A 15,563-nucleotide genomic window follows, 5' to 3' on the forward strand; every position below is an offset into this window, starting at 1 on the left:
ACCGGCCATCAATCAGACCCACTCACGTAGATAAATTTGACTATAAATGCTCCACACAGCCATGCCGGAAGAGCCATCCCACGCCCTGCGACCTAAGCTACAACCCAGAGCACCACTACGTACGTACGTGCACTTCCACTCCCGCACTGCAAAGAAGCAATGGCGTCCAAGTCCACCGCTTGTTTCCCGGCGCTCTTCCTGGCGCTCAACCTCCTCCTGGTCGCCGGCGTCCGCGGCCAGAGCCGCAACCCGTGCCCGACGAACGCGCTGGCCGACCTCAAGGTGTGCGCCGACGTGCTGGTGCTGCTCAAGCTCAAGATCAACGTGCCGGCCAACCAGCAGTGCTGCCCGATGATCGGGCAGCTCGTCAAGCTCGACGTCGCCGCCTGCCTCTGCGCCGCCATCAAGCTCAGCGTCATCGGCATCCCCATCAACCTGCCGCTCGACATCCCCCTCGTCCTCAACTACTGCGGCCGGAACGCAACCGCAGCCGGCTCCAAATGCTCGTGAAGTCCCAACATAGCTGATTTAAAAAAAACATGCATGCATACTACTCCTACCTACGTACGTACATTGGTGTGCTTAATTTACCTTCTCATGTGTGCCATAGATTTGTTGTTGTATCCGTGGATGTTTCGTTGATTGGCATGTCGATGAACATCCCAAAGGGAAATCGCAGAGTTGTTTGTGTTTTACTGCAAATAATAAACGTTCCTCCAGTTTGTCAACTGCAAGTGACTGCTAATTTCTCCCGTGTATGTCCAAGCATAAATATGATCTTCTCTCTATTCATAGGAGGATGAGACGGATGTCACATATGTTGGTCCGCTTATCTCTCACTTGGTTGGTGAGGTCACCAAGATTGGATTGGATGATGCAAGACCGGGTCCATGTTTTGCGACTTCACGGCGTCTTTGCGTAAATCTAAATCTCATTCCTCGAGAAAGAAAGAAACAAAAACCGCTCAAGAAGGCGAAGATTTCCACCCCGACCCGAGTTTCCACATGAGAGGCATGTTTTGGAATAGCAGAGGTCTTTCAGACTTGGCTAAACATAAACACGTCGATGATTGTGTAAGAGAACATGGGCTGGATTTTGTGGCAATTTCCGAGGCTGGTAAGTGTGACTTCCATGCGAATGTCCTCGATCACCTATCAGGTGGTTTCGACTACACATGGCATTCCCTATCAGCACATGAAAGGTCGGGAGGAATCCTATCTGGGATACAGACCATAACCATGGATTTGTTGGCCTTTTCGACTGGTGAATTTCACATCAAGTTCCACCTATGAAACAAGGCTGATAATTTTACATGGAGCCTGGTCGCACTCTATGGGGCTGCCCAAGATGAGCATAAGTCCGCTTTCCTTCGGGAATTCGTGAACCTGGCTAAGGATAACCCATATGCAATGCTTATTGGAGGGGACTTTAATATCCTTAGATACAAGGAAGAGAAAAATAATGACCGTTTTGATAGTCACTGGCCTTTCCTGTTCAATGTTGTGATTGCCAGTTTCAATCTTCGGGAAGCCAGTATGTCGGGGCGGCAATTCACTTGGGCCAATAACCGATCTGTGCCGACATATGAGAAACTCGACAGGGTACTCATGGATACCGAATGGGAGTTAAAATATCCTCTGGTAATTGTACGGGCCCTTGAGCGTATCAAGGCATCATCAGATCATGCGCCCATCATTCTCGATACTAACTCTACAAGCACATCTACGCGCCGCCCTTTCAAGTTTGAATTGGGATGGTTGCACAGGGATGACTTTGGAGATATAATCAAGAATGTATGGGAGAGGCCCGCCATTGGTCATACGCCTATTCAGAGATGGAACTTGAAAATTAGGGCCATCAGGTGGTATACCTCTGGATGGGTGAACCGCACCAATGGTTTGTACAAAAAAGAAAAATAACGTCTCTCCGTCATCATTGATGACCTTGATAAAATCGCAGAGACTCGCATCTTGTCGCAACAAGAGATTGAACTAAAAAATCAATCCAACGAGAAGATCGCATGTCTTTTGCGAGAAGAGGAAATCAAATATTACCACGATCAAAAGCTGACTTTATTTTGAAGGGAGACAATAATACACGATACTTTCAATTGGTTGCCAATGGGCGACATGGGAAGAAGTGTATCTTCTCTCTTCAACAAGATGAGGGGCGGATCGAAGGTCAGGTGGAGCTCAAAAATTATATCACTAAATACTACAAGTCTCTTTTCGGGGCGCAAGATGAAGGGAATTTTACCTTGATGAGACCCGGTCAGATGATATTCCACAAGTCTCGGCAGAAGAAAATAATATCCTTACGACACCATTCTCGGAGGAGGTGAAAGCTGCGGTGTTCCAGGTGGAACTTAACAAAGCTCCAGTCCCCAATGGATTCCCCGCAGAGTTCTATCAGAATTTTTGGGAAGTCATCAAGACTGACCTTTTGGAGTTGTTCAATTGTGTTCATGCCGGCCGACTTGAGCTTTTTAGGCTTAATTTTGGTGAAATTGTGTTGCTGCCGAAAATTAAGGAGGCTGAGCGGATTCAGCAATATCGACCCATATGTCTCCTTAATGTTAGCTTCAAGATTTTCAACAAAGTGGCCACTAATCGGCTCAACACGGTTGCAGACCATGTCGTCCGACCATCTCAAACTGCTTTCATGCAAGGAAGAAATATACTCAATGGAGTAGTGATCCTACATGAGACCGTTCATGAGATTCACCGGAAAAACATGAGTGGAGTAGTTCTCAAGATTGATTTTGAAAAGGCCTATGATAAGGTCAAATGGTGCTTCCTTCAATAGGCCCTAAGAATGAAAGGATTTTTTGATAAATGGCGCGAGTCGATCCAAAATTTTGTTACTGGAGGTAGTGTGGCCGTCAAAGTAAATGATGATGTAGGCCATTACTTGCAAACAAAAAAAGGACTACGCCAGGGCGATTCGATGTCCCCAATGTAATTTAACATTGTTGCTGATATGTTGGCGGTTCTGATTGAGCGTGCTAAGCAGGACGGTCAGATTGTAGGAGTAGTGCCACACCTAGTGGATGGTGGCCTCTCCATTTTGCAATATGCCAATGATACAATTCTTTTTATGGAACATGACCTAGTCAAGGCTCGAAACCTGAAACTCTTGCTTTCGGCATTTGAGCAAATGTCGGGCCTTAAAATTAACTTCCATAAAGGTGAATTGTTCTGCTTTGGAGAAGCCAGTGAGGCGGCGGCTGATTATACTGACCTGTTTGATTGTGCACAAGGCCAATTCCCAATTAAATATTTGGGAATTCCGATTCATTACCGTTGTCTCAATTGCGGAGTGGAAACATGTAGAGGAGCATTTAGAGAAACGATTGAGCAGTTGGAAAGGCAAGTTGCTCTCTGTTAGAGGACGACTGGTCTTAATCAACTCTGTTCTCACAAGCATGGTTCTCTATATGCTTTCTTTTTTCCAACTCCCAAGAGGGGTCTTGCAAAGACTGGATTATTTCAGATCCAGATTCTTTTGGCAAGGAGACAATGAAAATAAAAATACAGACTCGCAAAATGGAGCGTGGTTTATAGGCCTAAAGACCAAGGTGGCCTTGCCATTCATGACCTGCAAGTCAAGAATGCTGCCTTACTTAGTAAATGGTTGTTCAGACTTCTTACTGAGGACGGTGTTTGGCAAATCCTATTGCGCAACAAGTATCTATGCCAAAAAGTTGTGTCTCAGGCCTACTGGAAACCTGGTGATCCACACTTTTGGGCAGTTCTAATGGCGGCAAAGAAACATCTTTTCCGCTTTGGACCTTTCGCGATTAAAGACGGGTCTGAGATTCGTTTCTGGGAGGACATCTGGCTAGGCAATGCCAGTCTCCAGGAACAATATCCAGCTTTGCACCGCATTGTTCGCGATAAGAATGAAACTCTTGCGCAGGTGCTCAGTTCCTTTCCACTAGATATTTCTTTCAGGCGAGATTTGATTGGCCCCCGTCTTGTGTCATGGCAACATCTTTTGTCCCAATTGGATACGATTAATTTTACACAAGGACGAGATATGTTCCGCTGGAACCTCACTGCATCTGGGTCCTTCACAGTCGACTCGATGTATCGTGCGCTCACGCATTCAGATGTCCCGGTGGACAATAACAAGAAAATCTGGAGATCGAAGAGTCCACTGAAAGTTAAGATCTTCATGTGGTATCTTCGGAAGGGAGTGGTACTAACCAGAGATAACCTCGCCCGTCGCAACTGGCATGGAAGCAAGAAGTGTGGCTTTTGTACTCATGACGAGACAATCCGACACCTCTTTTTCCAGTGCAAGTTTGCGCGTTCTACGTGGTCAATCATCCAAATAGCGTCTAATCTTTATCCGTCCATAGGTGTTGCCAATATTTTTGGCCACTGGCTGGACGGTATTCCTTATAGATTCAAACACTAATAAGTGTGAGAGCGTATGCCTTATTATGGTCGCTTTGGCTATGTAGAAATGATTTGATTTTTAATGACAAAAACTCTTCTCCTTTGCAGGTTATTTTCCGTTGTACGCAATCGCTTCATATGTGGTCTATGCTTCATCGTACGGAGTTCCAACCGCTGTTCAAGGCGGTGTGTACGCAATTGGAGCGAGTGGCCATGGAGGTTTTTTCCCAGCATGGGTAGCAGCATAACCTCCGTATCGGCCCATCACATCCTTCAACATAGGCATAGTGACGGTCTTATTTGACTCCACTAGTCCCTATATGTCATCTTTTTTTTTCTCGGACTATTTGTGTTAGGCTGGGTGCATCATAACTATGCAGAGGCCAGGTGTTACTCATCATGATTTGTATCTTCTTAATGCTACGTTTTGAGTTAATAAAAACGTCCTTTATCAAAAAAAATATGCATGGTTTTCACTTTCAGTGTAATCTGACCGAAATTTCACTAATTTCGGACATACTGAAATAGCTATCTTTTTTTAGGTAGTGCGCACAAATTGAAATTATTTTTTGAATTTTCAAGATATTTGGTTGGATCCCAATGAAGTTCAAGTGAAAAATTTCCTTTGTCCGAGACTACTACTTAGCATATGTGTAGCAATACCTAGAAGAATAATAGTTTGTGTTTTCCCTCAAAATCGTTAACTTGGCTCATGTTTTGGGTTCAAATTATTTTGGAGCTCACATGACTCCAATCTATGACTCTCTTCATCGACGATGGTCAATGCTCTGGTCCTGTGCGACCTTAGCATGGCTACTTTTTGATTGTATATTATCACAAAGTTTGCCCTGCTTCGGTGAAGGAGGAGCGTTGATGATGACGTGCCTTAGTCTCACTTCAATACTCGTGGTCGTCGCCAGATGGTCCATGAACCAGGTCCTATTTTTTTACATCCAGTGTTCCCTATGACTATCATGATTGAATATGAATAGATTGGAAGTTTCTCATGCAATTTTTTTAAGAAGCACAATGAATAGATTGGAAGTTTCTCTTGCAAAAAAATTTAAGGAGTGCATTGAATAGATTGGAAAGAGGGTAATACAACAATAAACATGTTCAAGAAGCACAAACTAATGGCCATGTAGCTACCACTAATTCTCAACATGATCTTCGTTAACCTGCTCATTTTTTAGGGCTAAAAGTGGCTTTAAGACTCAATAATGTTCATGGATATTACTCCTATAAAGAATGCTAGAGTACCCGCCTCCTAGGGGCCTTCGAGGGTGAGCCTGCCTTCCGTTCGCCCGTTCTGCAAAGGCGTGCCACGGGAGCTTCTCAGGGGCTCTCCGCATCGTCCGATCAGTTCAAGCGCTCCTACTCGTTCGATAAACCTTTAGGTCGTTGACTTGAGGAAAAGTTGTTGCTTTCTATAAACTTGTGACTTGGGGCCCAACAACTTCCTAACAGAGAGGAAGCATTCAATGACAAAAATTAGATGTTGAGATTCAAATAAATATCTTATGTACTCTAGAAATCTCTATTTGCTTGTAACTAATCATACACTACAAACCTATGTAGGGGGTATTTGTCCCTTTTATTTTACTTTCCTCATATTTAAAGGATTTCGGTTTAAGTAAAGATCCACTCCATAGTTATGCCTTGAAAAGAGAAATTTTACTTAACTTTTGATACAAGCTGCAATTTAAATTTAGAGCGGCGCAAGTTAACTTTTTAAGGACAAGTGTTAGGGTTATATAGAAGTGCATGTGTAAGAAACTTTAGCAACCTTACATTCTTTTAATTTTGCAAATTAAACTAAATGGTAGAACAAAGTATTTCAGTTGAGATTGTACTACAATGGAATAAATTAATATGTATAAAAGTTTGGTATAACTACTTTTTATCTGAACCCATGTTGGATAGAATAGACTATAGTCCACACTATCATAAGTGATCGCGTGATCTTGGCGCCACATCTGTTTAAATATGAATTGCACACGTACGTGTCAACCAGGATGTAGAGTGAGCTCGACATGAACATGTGAATCTCGTGGTAGACTGAGTGGCATCTCTGAGTCTCTTCTTAGAAGCTTTGAACTTGATCTACGTTATTTCTTGCTTGAGAGCCATGTTGTAAAACTGGTCAAACTCAATCGGCTCCGAGAGAATAAGAGCGAGCTGAAGGTCCTCTCTGAGGCCACCCTGAACTGGTAAATTTTACTCTTCTCATCGGGAACATCTTGCTTGGCATATCGAGCAAGCCTCTCGGACTCAGAGTTATATTCATAGACGGACATACTTCCTTGCTTGAGATTTCTGAATTTCTTGTGCATGCCTTCAGTCACACTTGTTGGAATATGGTGAGCTCTGGAATCATGACAGAAATCGGTCCAGCTGACCACTCGTCCCCCTCTGGAGTCCTTGTACTGCTGCCACCAATCTTCCGCTTGATTCTTGAGTTGGAAAGTAGGGAACTTGACGTAGTCCTCACGCCAGACATTGCTGCTTTCGAAGTGCTTGTCAATATAGACGAGCCAATCGTCAGCATCGAGAGGCTCGGCGCAGAAGCTGAAAGTCTTGGGCTGGTTGCTAAGAAACTAGTTCAGAGTTGCGAATTGAGGTTGATTGTTGAAGTTGCCCTGGCCTTGATTTCTTTGAAGGCCCAATCATGACCATGGATGCTTCCTCTTCTTGCTTCCATTTACCTCCCATTGAGCAATCATTAAGCAACCTCCTCCAAGTCACCGCCTTTGAACAAACCATCGTCATAATAATCCAAGGTCAAAGAATCCTCGAAAATCTTTCACAATCGATCTCATGTATACAATTTGTACAATCCACGTCATCTACACAAAACACAAGTTGTATACAAATAGAATATAGAAATTCGAACTTAAATTACCTCTAGGGATCATGTTAATGAAGAAATTGACCTCGGCAGCGGTTGAGCCTGCGAGGAAAGGCTGGAGGAGAACCACGGCGGGGGGTGGGGGGGATGTTAGCAAAGGCTAACCAAAGAACACGCGGGGCTCAGAGTGGGGTGGCGGGGCGACAACCAGTGGCTGGAGTGCGGTGTGGGCGGGAGAGATCTCCTGTGGGAGGCATGTTTGACGGAAATCATGTGTTGAAATAGGACGGTGACATCCTCAACACATCATATATTTTGTTGTTTACTAGAGCTGGTTTAGGAAATCTGATAGACTTGTCTAATAAAGCATAAGAAGTGTGATGGAATTAGAACAACTCTATCAGAGTCGCCATACCCACAACCTTCAAACCGTGTATAGAGGGTCTCAGTATGCCTCAAGAAATCTCCATCTCTATCTTTCAGTATGCCTCAAGAGATGTCTAGATGCGATTTCCGTGCCTATGAGGCTTGACAGTTGTGCTCATATGTTCATAGTCGTTGGCTACGGATGTTTTCCCCTCATCCTCAATGATCATGTTGTATAGGATTAAACACCATGCCATGATCTTTCCCAAGCAATCATTGTTCCAGAAACAAGCATGACTCTCGGTAATTGCAAACCTAACCTACAACACTTAAATGATCTCACAATGTATACATGAAAAAATTAGGGAAAACTCGACCAATGATCTCACAATGTATACTTGTGGATTCGATTTGTACCAACCTTCAAAAAAACATGCCGACCGAGCACGCGACGGTGATTCGGCTATATATACTGATTGTTTCAACCAAAAAATCATCGTACGAGCGGCTGTTAGTCGATCGGGCCGATATGACGACTCTGCTAAAGTTGCTCTTGAAATATCAAGGAGATGCATATAGACTGTGATGTTGGCCGACAGCACCACACGTGTGCGCCATAGTGCACGTTCAACGCACTGCCTTGGAGTTCACACTCGCTGCGACACTGGGCGGGCAAAGTTGCAGGATAAGTGTTGAGTTTTTGGAGAAGGGCTCGAAATGAGCGAGCCGTTAGGCATACGGACAGGCGACTGCGTAGGCGACTGCGTGCCTGCGGCGGTGCGCGCGTCGGGCGAGGCTGCACCGGCGGAATGGACCTTGGTTCGCCACAGTGCGGGTTCCCCCTAGGTGAGCGTGGCGGTGGGGAGTGCTGGCTCGCCGGCGGCGGGGGCTGGGGCCCGCCGCAACTGGCTCTGGGCTTTGTCGGAGGAAGTCTCTGAAGACGAAGATGCAGGGGAGGAGTCTGAGCGGTGACTGTGTGCGGTGCCGGCGGGGCCGTCGGTCGGCGATTTCGTGGCCTTCGCGGCTGAGGCGTGCGGTCTGGGCGCGGGGCACGGGCGGCGCTTTGCGCCGGGAGGTCGAGGCTCCAGGGCCACGGCCTTGTGCATCTGGCAACCTTCGCCGGAGGGGAGTGCGGGCGCGGGCTCGGGTGATGTGTCGGGAGCGGCTCGGAACATCAGATCCATGACGGCGGCGAGCTTGGTGGCGGACAGGACAGCGCCGTCCAGGGAGGACTGGCCTCGCCTGCCTGCCTCATCTCCCCCTATGCCGCCGCCGGTGGCGTCGTGCGATCGGGAGCAGTCGCGGTCCCCTCCGGTGCCTAGGGTTGGACCGGTTGGGCCGGGCGCTGTCATTGGGCCTGGTCCGGTTGGCAATCCAGGACACGCGTCAGGCCCATCTGTTGGGCAGGGGCTGGGGACGGACCTGGGTGCGATTCCTCATGGGCCACCGCGGCCCGTGGCGACTCGGCCTGCCGCGCGACCGGTCACCGGCTATAAATGGATGAGGCGAGGCTATCTGGACCCTCATTCAGGGTTTCCAGCCACTTCTCGTGAGGTGCGGCGCCTCGCTCACTCCGCCCGCACCCTCAAGATCTCTCCACCTCCTCCCCCTCTCCTCAAATCCTTCGCGGCGGTGGTGATGGGAGACCGACGAGCTGAAAAGCAACCCATGGAGATCTTAGATCCGGAGGCGGAAAGGCGCAGGGAGCACGAGCTGCGAGACAAGGCGAAGCGCGCGATGCGGGAGCGCTCTGATGCTCATGAGGTCAGAGCTGAGCGCGGCGGATCTCGTGACCAGGGCGGGCGCGAGGGGGATTGGGGTCCTCCTCCCCCGTGGTGGATCCAGCTTCTAGAACGCAAGAAGAAGAAGAAGGTCAACCAGAGGCGGCGCGGGCTTGAGAGGAAGCCGGAGGCGCATCTGAACTGTGGTGGGGGCCATGGTGACCTGATGGCCAAGAAACCTCGGGCGCCCACAGATCCATTAGCGGTGGCGCTCCCTTCTTCGTCCAAGGGCACGGCAGAGGAGCCCATCCCGGTGGAAGAGGCGCCCGACGTTGAGTGCTTCAAGTGCGGCCGTCTAGGGCATTTTCAATCCAAGTGCAAGTTCCAGCCCCTGTGCGTGCTTTGTAAGGAGGAGGGACACGCGTCTGCTCACTGCCCGACGAGGGGTCGTCAACTGCATCTGCAGATCATGGGTAGCGCCATCTCCGGCGAGGGCTTTTTCTGCCTTGAGTTTGATGAGGAAGCCGAGGCCGAGCTGCCAGTGGATGCCCGGATCGAGAACGCGGCCATTCTCTCTGCAGAGCCTGGGAGGCGAAACCTGCGCATCCTCAAGCAAGAGCTAAGGCACATGGTGACTGGGACTTGGGATTGGCAAGTGACACAGGTAGGTGACAATGACTTCTTGGTGGTTTTCCCGTCCGCAGATCTACTTCACATGGCGAAGACTAGTGGGAAGCTGTTTCTGTCTATCAAAGACATCACGGCAACGGTTCGGGATATGCTGCATGAGGAGGTTCTGTTGGAAATATGCCCTAGAGGCAATAATAAATGATTATTATTATATTTCTTTGTTCATGGTAATTGTCTATTGTTCATGCTATAACTGTGTTATCCGGAAATCGTAATACACGTGTGAATACATAGACCACAACGTGTCCCTAGTAAGCCTCTAGTTGACTAGCTCGTTGATCAAACAGATAGTCATGGTTTCCTGACTATGGACATTGGATGTCATTGATAACGGGATCACATCATTAGGAGAATGATGTGATGGACAAGACCCAATCCTAAGCATAGCTCAAAGATCGTGTAGTTCGTTTGCTAGAGCTTTTCCAATGTCAAGTATCTTTTCCTTAGACCATGAGATCGTGCAACTCCCGGATACCGTAGGAGTGCCTTGGGTGTGCCAAACGTCACAACGTAACTGGGTGACTATAAAGGTACACTACGGGTATCTCCGAAAGTGTCTGTTGGGTTGGCACGGATCGAGACTGGGATTTGTCACTCCGTATGACGGAGAGGTATCTCTGGGCCCACTCGGTAATGCATCATCATAATGAGCTCAATGTGACTAAGGCGTTAGTCATGGGATCATGCATTGCGGTACGAGTAAAGAGACTTGCCGGTAACGAGATTGAACAAGGTATTGGGATACCGACGATTGAATCTCGGGCAAGTAACATACCGATTGACAAAGGGAATTGTATACGGGATTGATTGAATCCTCGACATCGTGGTTCATCCGATGAGATCATCGTGGAACATGTGGGAGCCAACATGGGTATCCAGATCCCGCTGTTGGTTATTGACCGGAGAGGCGTCTCGGTCATGTCTGCATGTCTCCCGAACCCGTAGGGTCTACACACTTAAGGTTCGGTGACGCTAGGGTTGTAGAGATATGAGTATGCGGAAACCCGAAAGTTGTTCGGAGTCCCGGATGAGATCCCGGACGTCACGAGGAGTTCCGGAATGGTCCGGAGGTGAAGAATTATATATAGGAAGTCCAGTTTCGGCCACCGGGAAAGTTTCGGGGGTCACCGGTATTGTACCGGGACCACCGGAAGGGTCCCGGGGGTCCACCGGGTGGGCCACCTATCCCGGAGGGCCCCATGGGCTGAAGTGGGAAGGGAACCAGCCCTTAGTGGGCTGGGGCGCCCCCCATGGGCCTCCCCCCTGCGCCTAGGGTTGGAAACCCTAGGGTGGGGGGGCGCCCCACTTGACTTGGGGGGTAAGTTACCCCCCTTGGCCGCCGCCCCCCCCCCCTCTAGATGGGTCTTGGCCGGCGCCCCCCTTCCCAGGGGGCCTATATAAAGGGGGGAGGGAGGGCAGCAATACAACAGCCTTGGGCGCCTCCCTCCTCCCCTGCAACACCTCTCCCTCTCGCAGAAGCTCAGCGAAGCCCTGCCGAGATCCCGCTACATCCACCACCACGCCGTCGTGCTGCTGGATCTCCATCAACCTCTCCTTCCCCCTTGCTGGATCAAGAAGGAGGAGACGTCGCTGCACCGTACGTGTGTTGAACGCGGAGGTGCCGTCCGTTCGGTACTCGGTCATCGGTGATTTGGATCACGGTGAGTACGACTCCATCAACCACGTTCATTGGAACGCTTCCGCTCGCGATCTACAAGGGTATGTAGATGCACTCCTTTCCCCTCGTTGCTAGTATACTCCATAGATGGATCTTGGTGAGCGTAGGAAAATTTTAAAATTCTGCTACGATCCCCAACAGTGGCATCATGAGCCAGGCCTATGCGTAGTTACTATGCACGAGTGGAACACAAAGCAGTTGTGGGCGTTGATGTTGCCAATTCTTCTTGCCGCTACTAGTCTTATCTTGTTTCGGCGGTATTGTGGGATGAAGCGGCCCGGACCGACCTTACACGTACGCTTACGTGAGACAGGTTCCACCGACTGACATGCACTAGTTGCATAAGGTGGCTAGCGGGTGTCTGTCTCTCCTACTTTAGTCGGAACGGATTCGATGAAAAGGGTCCTTATGAAGGGTAAATAGAAATTGGCAAATCACGTTGTGGTTTTACGTAGGTAAGAAACGTTCTTGCTAGAAACCTTACAAGCCACGTAAAAACTTGCAACAACAATTAGAGGACGTCTAACTTGTTTTTGCAGCATGTGCTATGTGATGTGATATGGCCAGAAGATGTGATGAATGATATATGTGATGTATGAGATTGATCATATTCTTGTAATAGGAATCACGACTTGCATGTCGATGAGTATGACAACCGGCAGGAGCCATAGGAGTTGTCTTTATTATTTTGTATGACCTGCGTGTCATTGAATAACGCCATGTAAATTACTTTACTTTATTGCTAAACGCGTTAGCCATAGAAGTAGAAGTAATCGTTGGCGTGACAACTTCATGAAGACACAATGATGGAGATCATGATGATGGAGATCATGGTGTCATGCCGGTGACGAAGATGATCATGGTGCCCCGAAGATGGAGATCAAAGGAGCAAAATGATATTGGCCATATCATGTCACTATTTGATTGCATGTGATGTTTATCATGTTTTGCATCTTATTTGCTTAGAACGACGGTAGTAAGTAAGATGATCCCTTATGATAATTTCAAGAAAGTGTTCCCCCTAACTGTGCACCGTTGCGAAGGTTCGTTGTTTCGAAGCACCACGTGATGATCGGGTGTGATAGATTCTAACGTTCGCATACAACGGGTGTTGACGAGCCTAGCATGTACAGACATGGCCTCGGAACACACGCAATACACTTAGGTTGACTTGACGAGCCTAGCATGTACAGACATGGCCTCGGAACACGGAGGACCGAAAGGTCGAGCATGAGTCGTATAGAAGATACGATCAACATGGAGATGTTCACCGATCTTGACTAGTCCGTCTCACGTGATGATCGGACACGGCCTAGTTAACTCGGATCATGTTTCACTTAGATGACTAGAGGGATGTCTATCTGAGTGGGAGTTCATTGAGTAATTTGATTAGATGAACTTAATTATCATGAACTTAGTCTAAAATCTTTACACTATGTCTTGTAGATCAAATGGCCCACGTTGTCCTCAACTTCAACGCGTTCCTAGAGAAAACCAAGCTGAAAGATGATGGCAGTAACTATACGGACTGGGTCCGGAACCTGAGGATCATCCTCATAGCTGCCAAGAAAGATTATGTCCTAGAAGCACCGCTAGGTGAAGCACCAATCCCAGAGAACCAAGACGTTATGAACGCTTGGCAATCACGTGCTGATGATTACTCCCTCGTTCAGTGCGGCATGCTTTACAGCTTAGAACCGGGTCTCCAAAAGCGTTTTGAGAAACATGGAGCATATGAGATGTTCGAGGAGCTGAAAATGGTTTTCCAAGCTCATGCCCGGGTCGAGAGATATGAAGTCTCCGACAAGTTCTTCAGCTGTAAAATGGAGGAGAATAGTTCTGTTAGTGAGCACATACTCAGAATGTCTGGGTTGCACAACCGCTTGTCTCAGCTGGGAGTTAATCTCCCGGATGACGCGGTCATTGACAGAATCCTTCAGTCGCTTCCACCAAGCTACAAGAGCTTTGTGATGAACTTCAATATGCAAGGGATGGAAAAGACCATTCCTGAGGTATATTCAATGCTGAAATCAGCGGAGGTGGAGATCAGAAAAGAACATCAAGTGTTGATGGTGAATAAAACCACTAAGTTCAAGAAGGGCAAGGGTAAGAAGAACTTCAAGAAGGACGGCAAGGGAGTTGCCGCGCCCGGTAAGCCAGTTACCGGGAAGAAGTCAAAGAATGGACCCAAGCCTGAGACTGAGTGCTTTTATTGCAAGGGAAGTGGTCACTGGAAGCGGAACTGCCCCAAATACTTAGCGGACAAGAAGGCCGGCAACACCAAAGGTATATGTGATATACATGTAATTGATGTGTACCTTACCAGTACTCGTAGTAGCTCCTGGGTATTTGATACCGGTGCGGTTGCTCATATTTGTAACTCAAAACAGGAACTGCGGAATAAACGGAGACTGGCAAAGGACGAGGTGACGATGCGCGTCGGGAATGGTTCCAAGGTCGATGTGATCGCCGTCGGCACGCTACCTCTGCATCTACCTACGGGATTAGTTTTAAACCTCAATAATTGTTATTTAGTGCCAGCTTTGAGCATGAACATTGTATCTGGATCTCGTTTAATTCGAGATGGCTACTCATTTAAATCCGAGAATAATGGTTGTTCTATTTATTTGAGAGATATGTTTTATGGTCATGCCCCGCTGGTCAATGGTTTATTCTTGATGAATCTCGAACGTGATGTTACACATATTCATAGTGTGAATACCAAAAGATGTAAAGTTGATAACGATAGTCCCACATACTTGTGGCACTGCCGCCTTGGTCACATTGGTGTCAAGCGCATGAAGAAGCTCCATGCAGATGGACTTTTGGAGTCTCTTGATTACGAATCATTTGACACGTGCGAACCATGCCTCATGGGTAAGATGACCAAGACTCCGTTCTCCGGAACAATGGAGCGAGCAACCAACTTATTGGAAATCATACATACCGATGTGTGCGGTCCAATGAGTGTTGAGGCTCGCGGAGGATATCGTTATGTTCTCACTCTCACTGATGACTTAAGTAGATATGGGTATGTCTACCTAATGAAACACAAGTCTGAAACCTTTGAAAAGTTCAAGGAATTTCAGAGTGAGGTTGAGAATCAACGTGACAGAAAATAAAATTCTTACGATCAGATCGTGGTGGAGAATATTTAAGTCACGAATTTGGTGCGCACTTAAGGAAATGTGGAATCGTTTCACAACTCACGCCGCCTGGAACACCTCAGCGAAACGGTGTGTCCGAACGTCGTAATCGCACTCTATTGGATATGGTGCGATCTATGATGTCTCTTACCGATTTACCGCTCTCATTTTGGGGCTATGCTTTAGAGACTGCCGCATTCACTTTAAATAGGGCTCCGTCGAAATCCGTTGAGACGACACCGTATGAATTATGGTTTGGGAAGAAACCTAAGCTGTCGTTTCTAAAAGTTTGGGGATGCGATGCTTATGTCAAGAAACTTCAACCTGAAAAGCTCGAACCCAAGTCGGAGAAATGCGTCTTCATAGGATACCCTAAGGAAACTATTGGGTATACCTTCTACCTCAGATCCGAAGGCAAGATCTTCGTTGCCAAGAACGGGTCCTTTCTGGAGAAGGAGTTTCTCTCGAAAGAATTGAGTGGGAGGAAAGTGGAACTTGATGAGGTGATAGTCACCCCTTCCGAACCGGAAAGTAGCGCAGCGCGGGAAGATGTTCCTGTGGTGCCTACACCGACTGGGGAGGAAGTTAATGATGATGATCATGAAGCTTCGGATCAAGTTACTACTGAACTTCGTAGGTCCACAAGGACACGTTCCGCACCAGAGTGGTACGGCAACCCTGTCCTGGAAATCATGTTGTTAGACAACGGTG

At 47.7% G+C, this 15,563-nt stretch overlaps 1 protein-coding gene across 1 annotated transcript; it reads left to right on the forward strand.

The window, feature by feature from the left end:
* Positions 1-241: 241 nt before the first annotated feature.
* LOC123099495 (cortical cell-delineating protein) lies at positions 242-728 on the forward strand (the record flags this gene model as incomplete). The annotated part of the gene is given in 1 exon segment (XM_044521643.1): positions 242-728. A coding segment is annotated over 1 exon segment (269 nt), but the record flags the coding sequence as incomplete, so codon positions are not given.
* Between the last annotated feature and the right edge of the window lie 14,835 nt (positions 729-15,563).

The sequence above is a fragment of the Triticum aestivum genome, chromosome 4D (genome assembly GCF_018294505.1).
Source record: "Triticum aestivum cultivar Chinese Spring chromosome 4D, IWGSC CS RefSeq v2.1, whole genome shotgun sequence".
Classification (NCBI taxonomy): Eukaryota; Viridiplantae; Streptophyta; class Magnoliopsida; order Poales; family Poaceae; genus Triticum; species Triticum aestivum.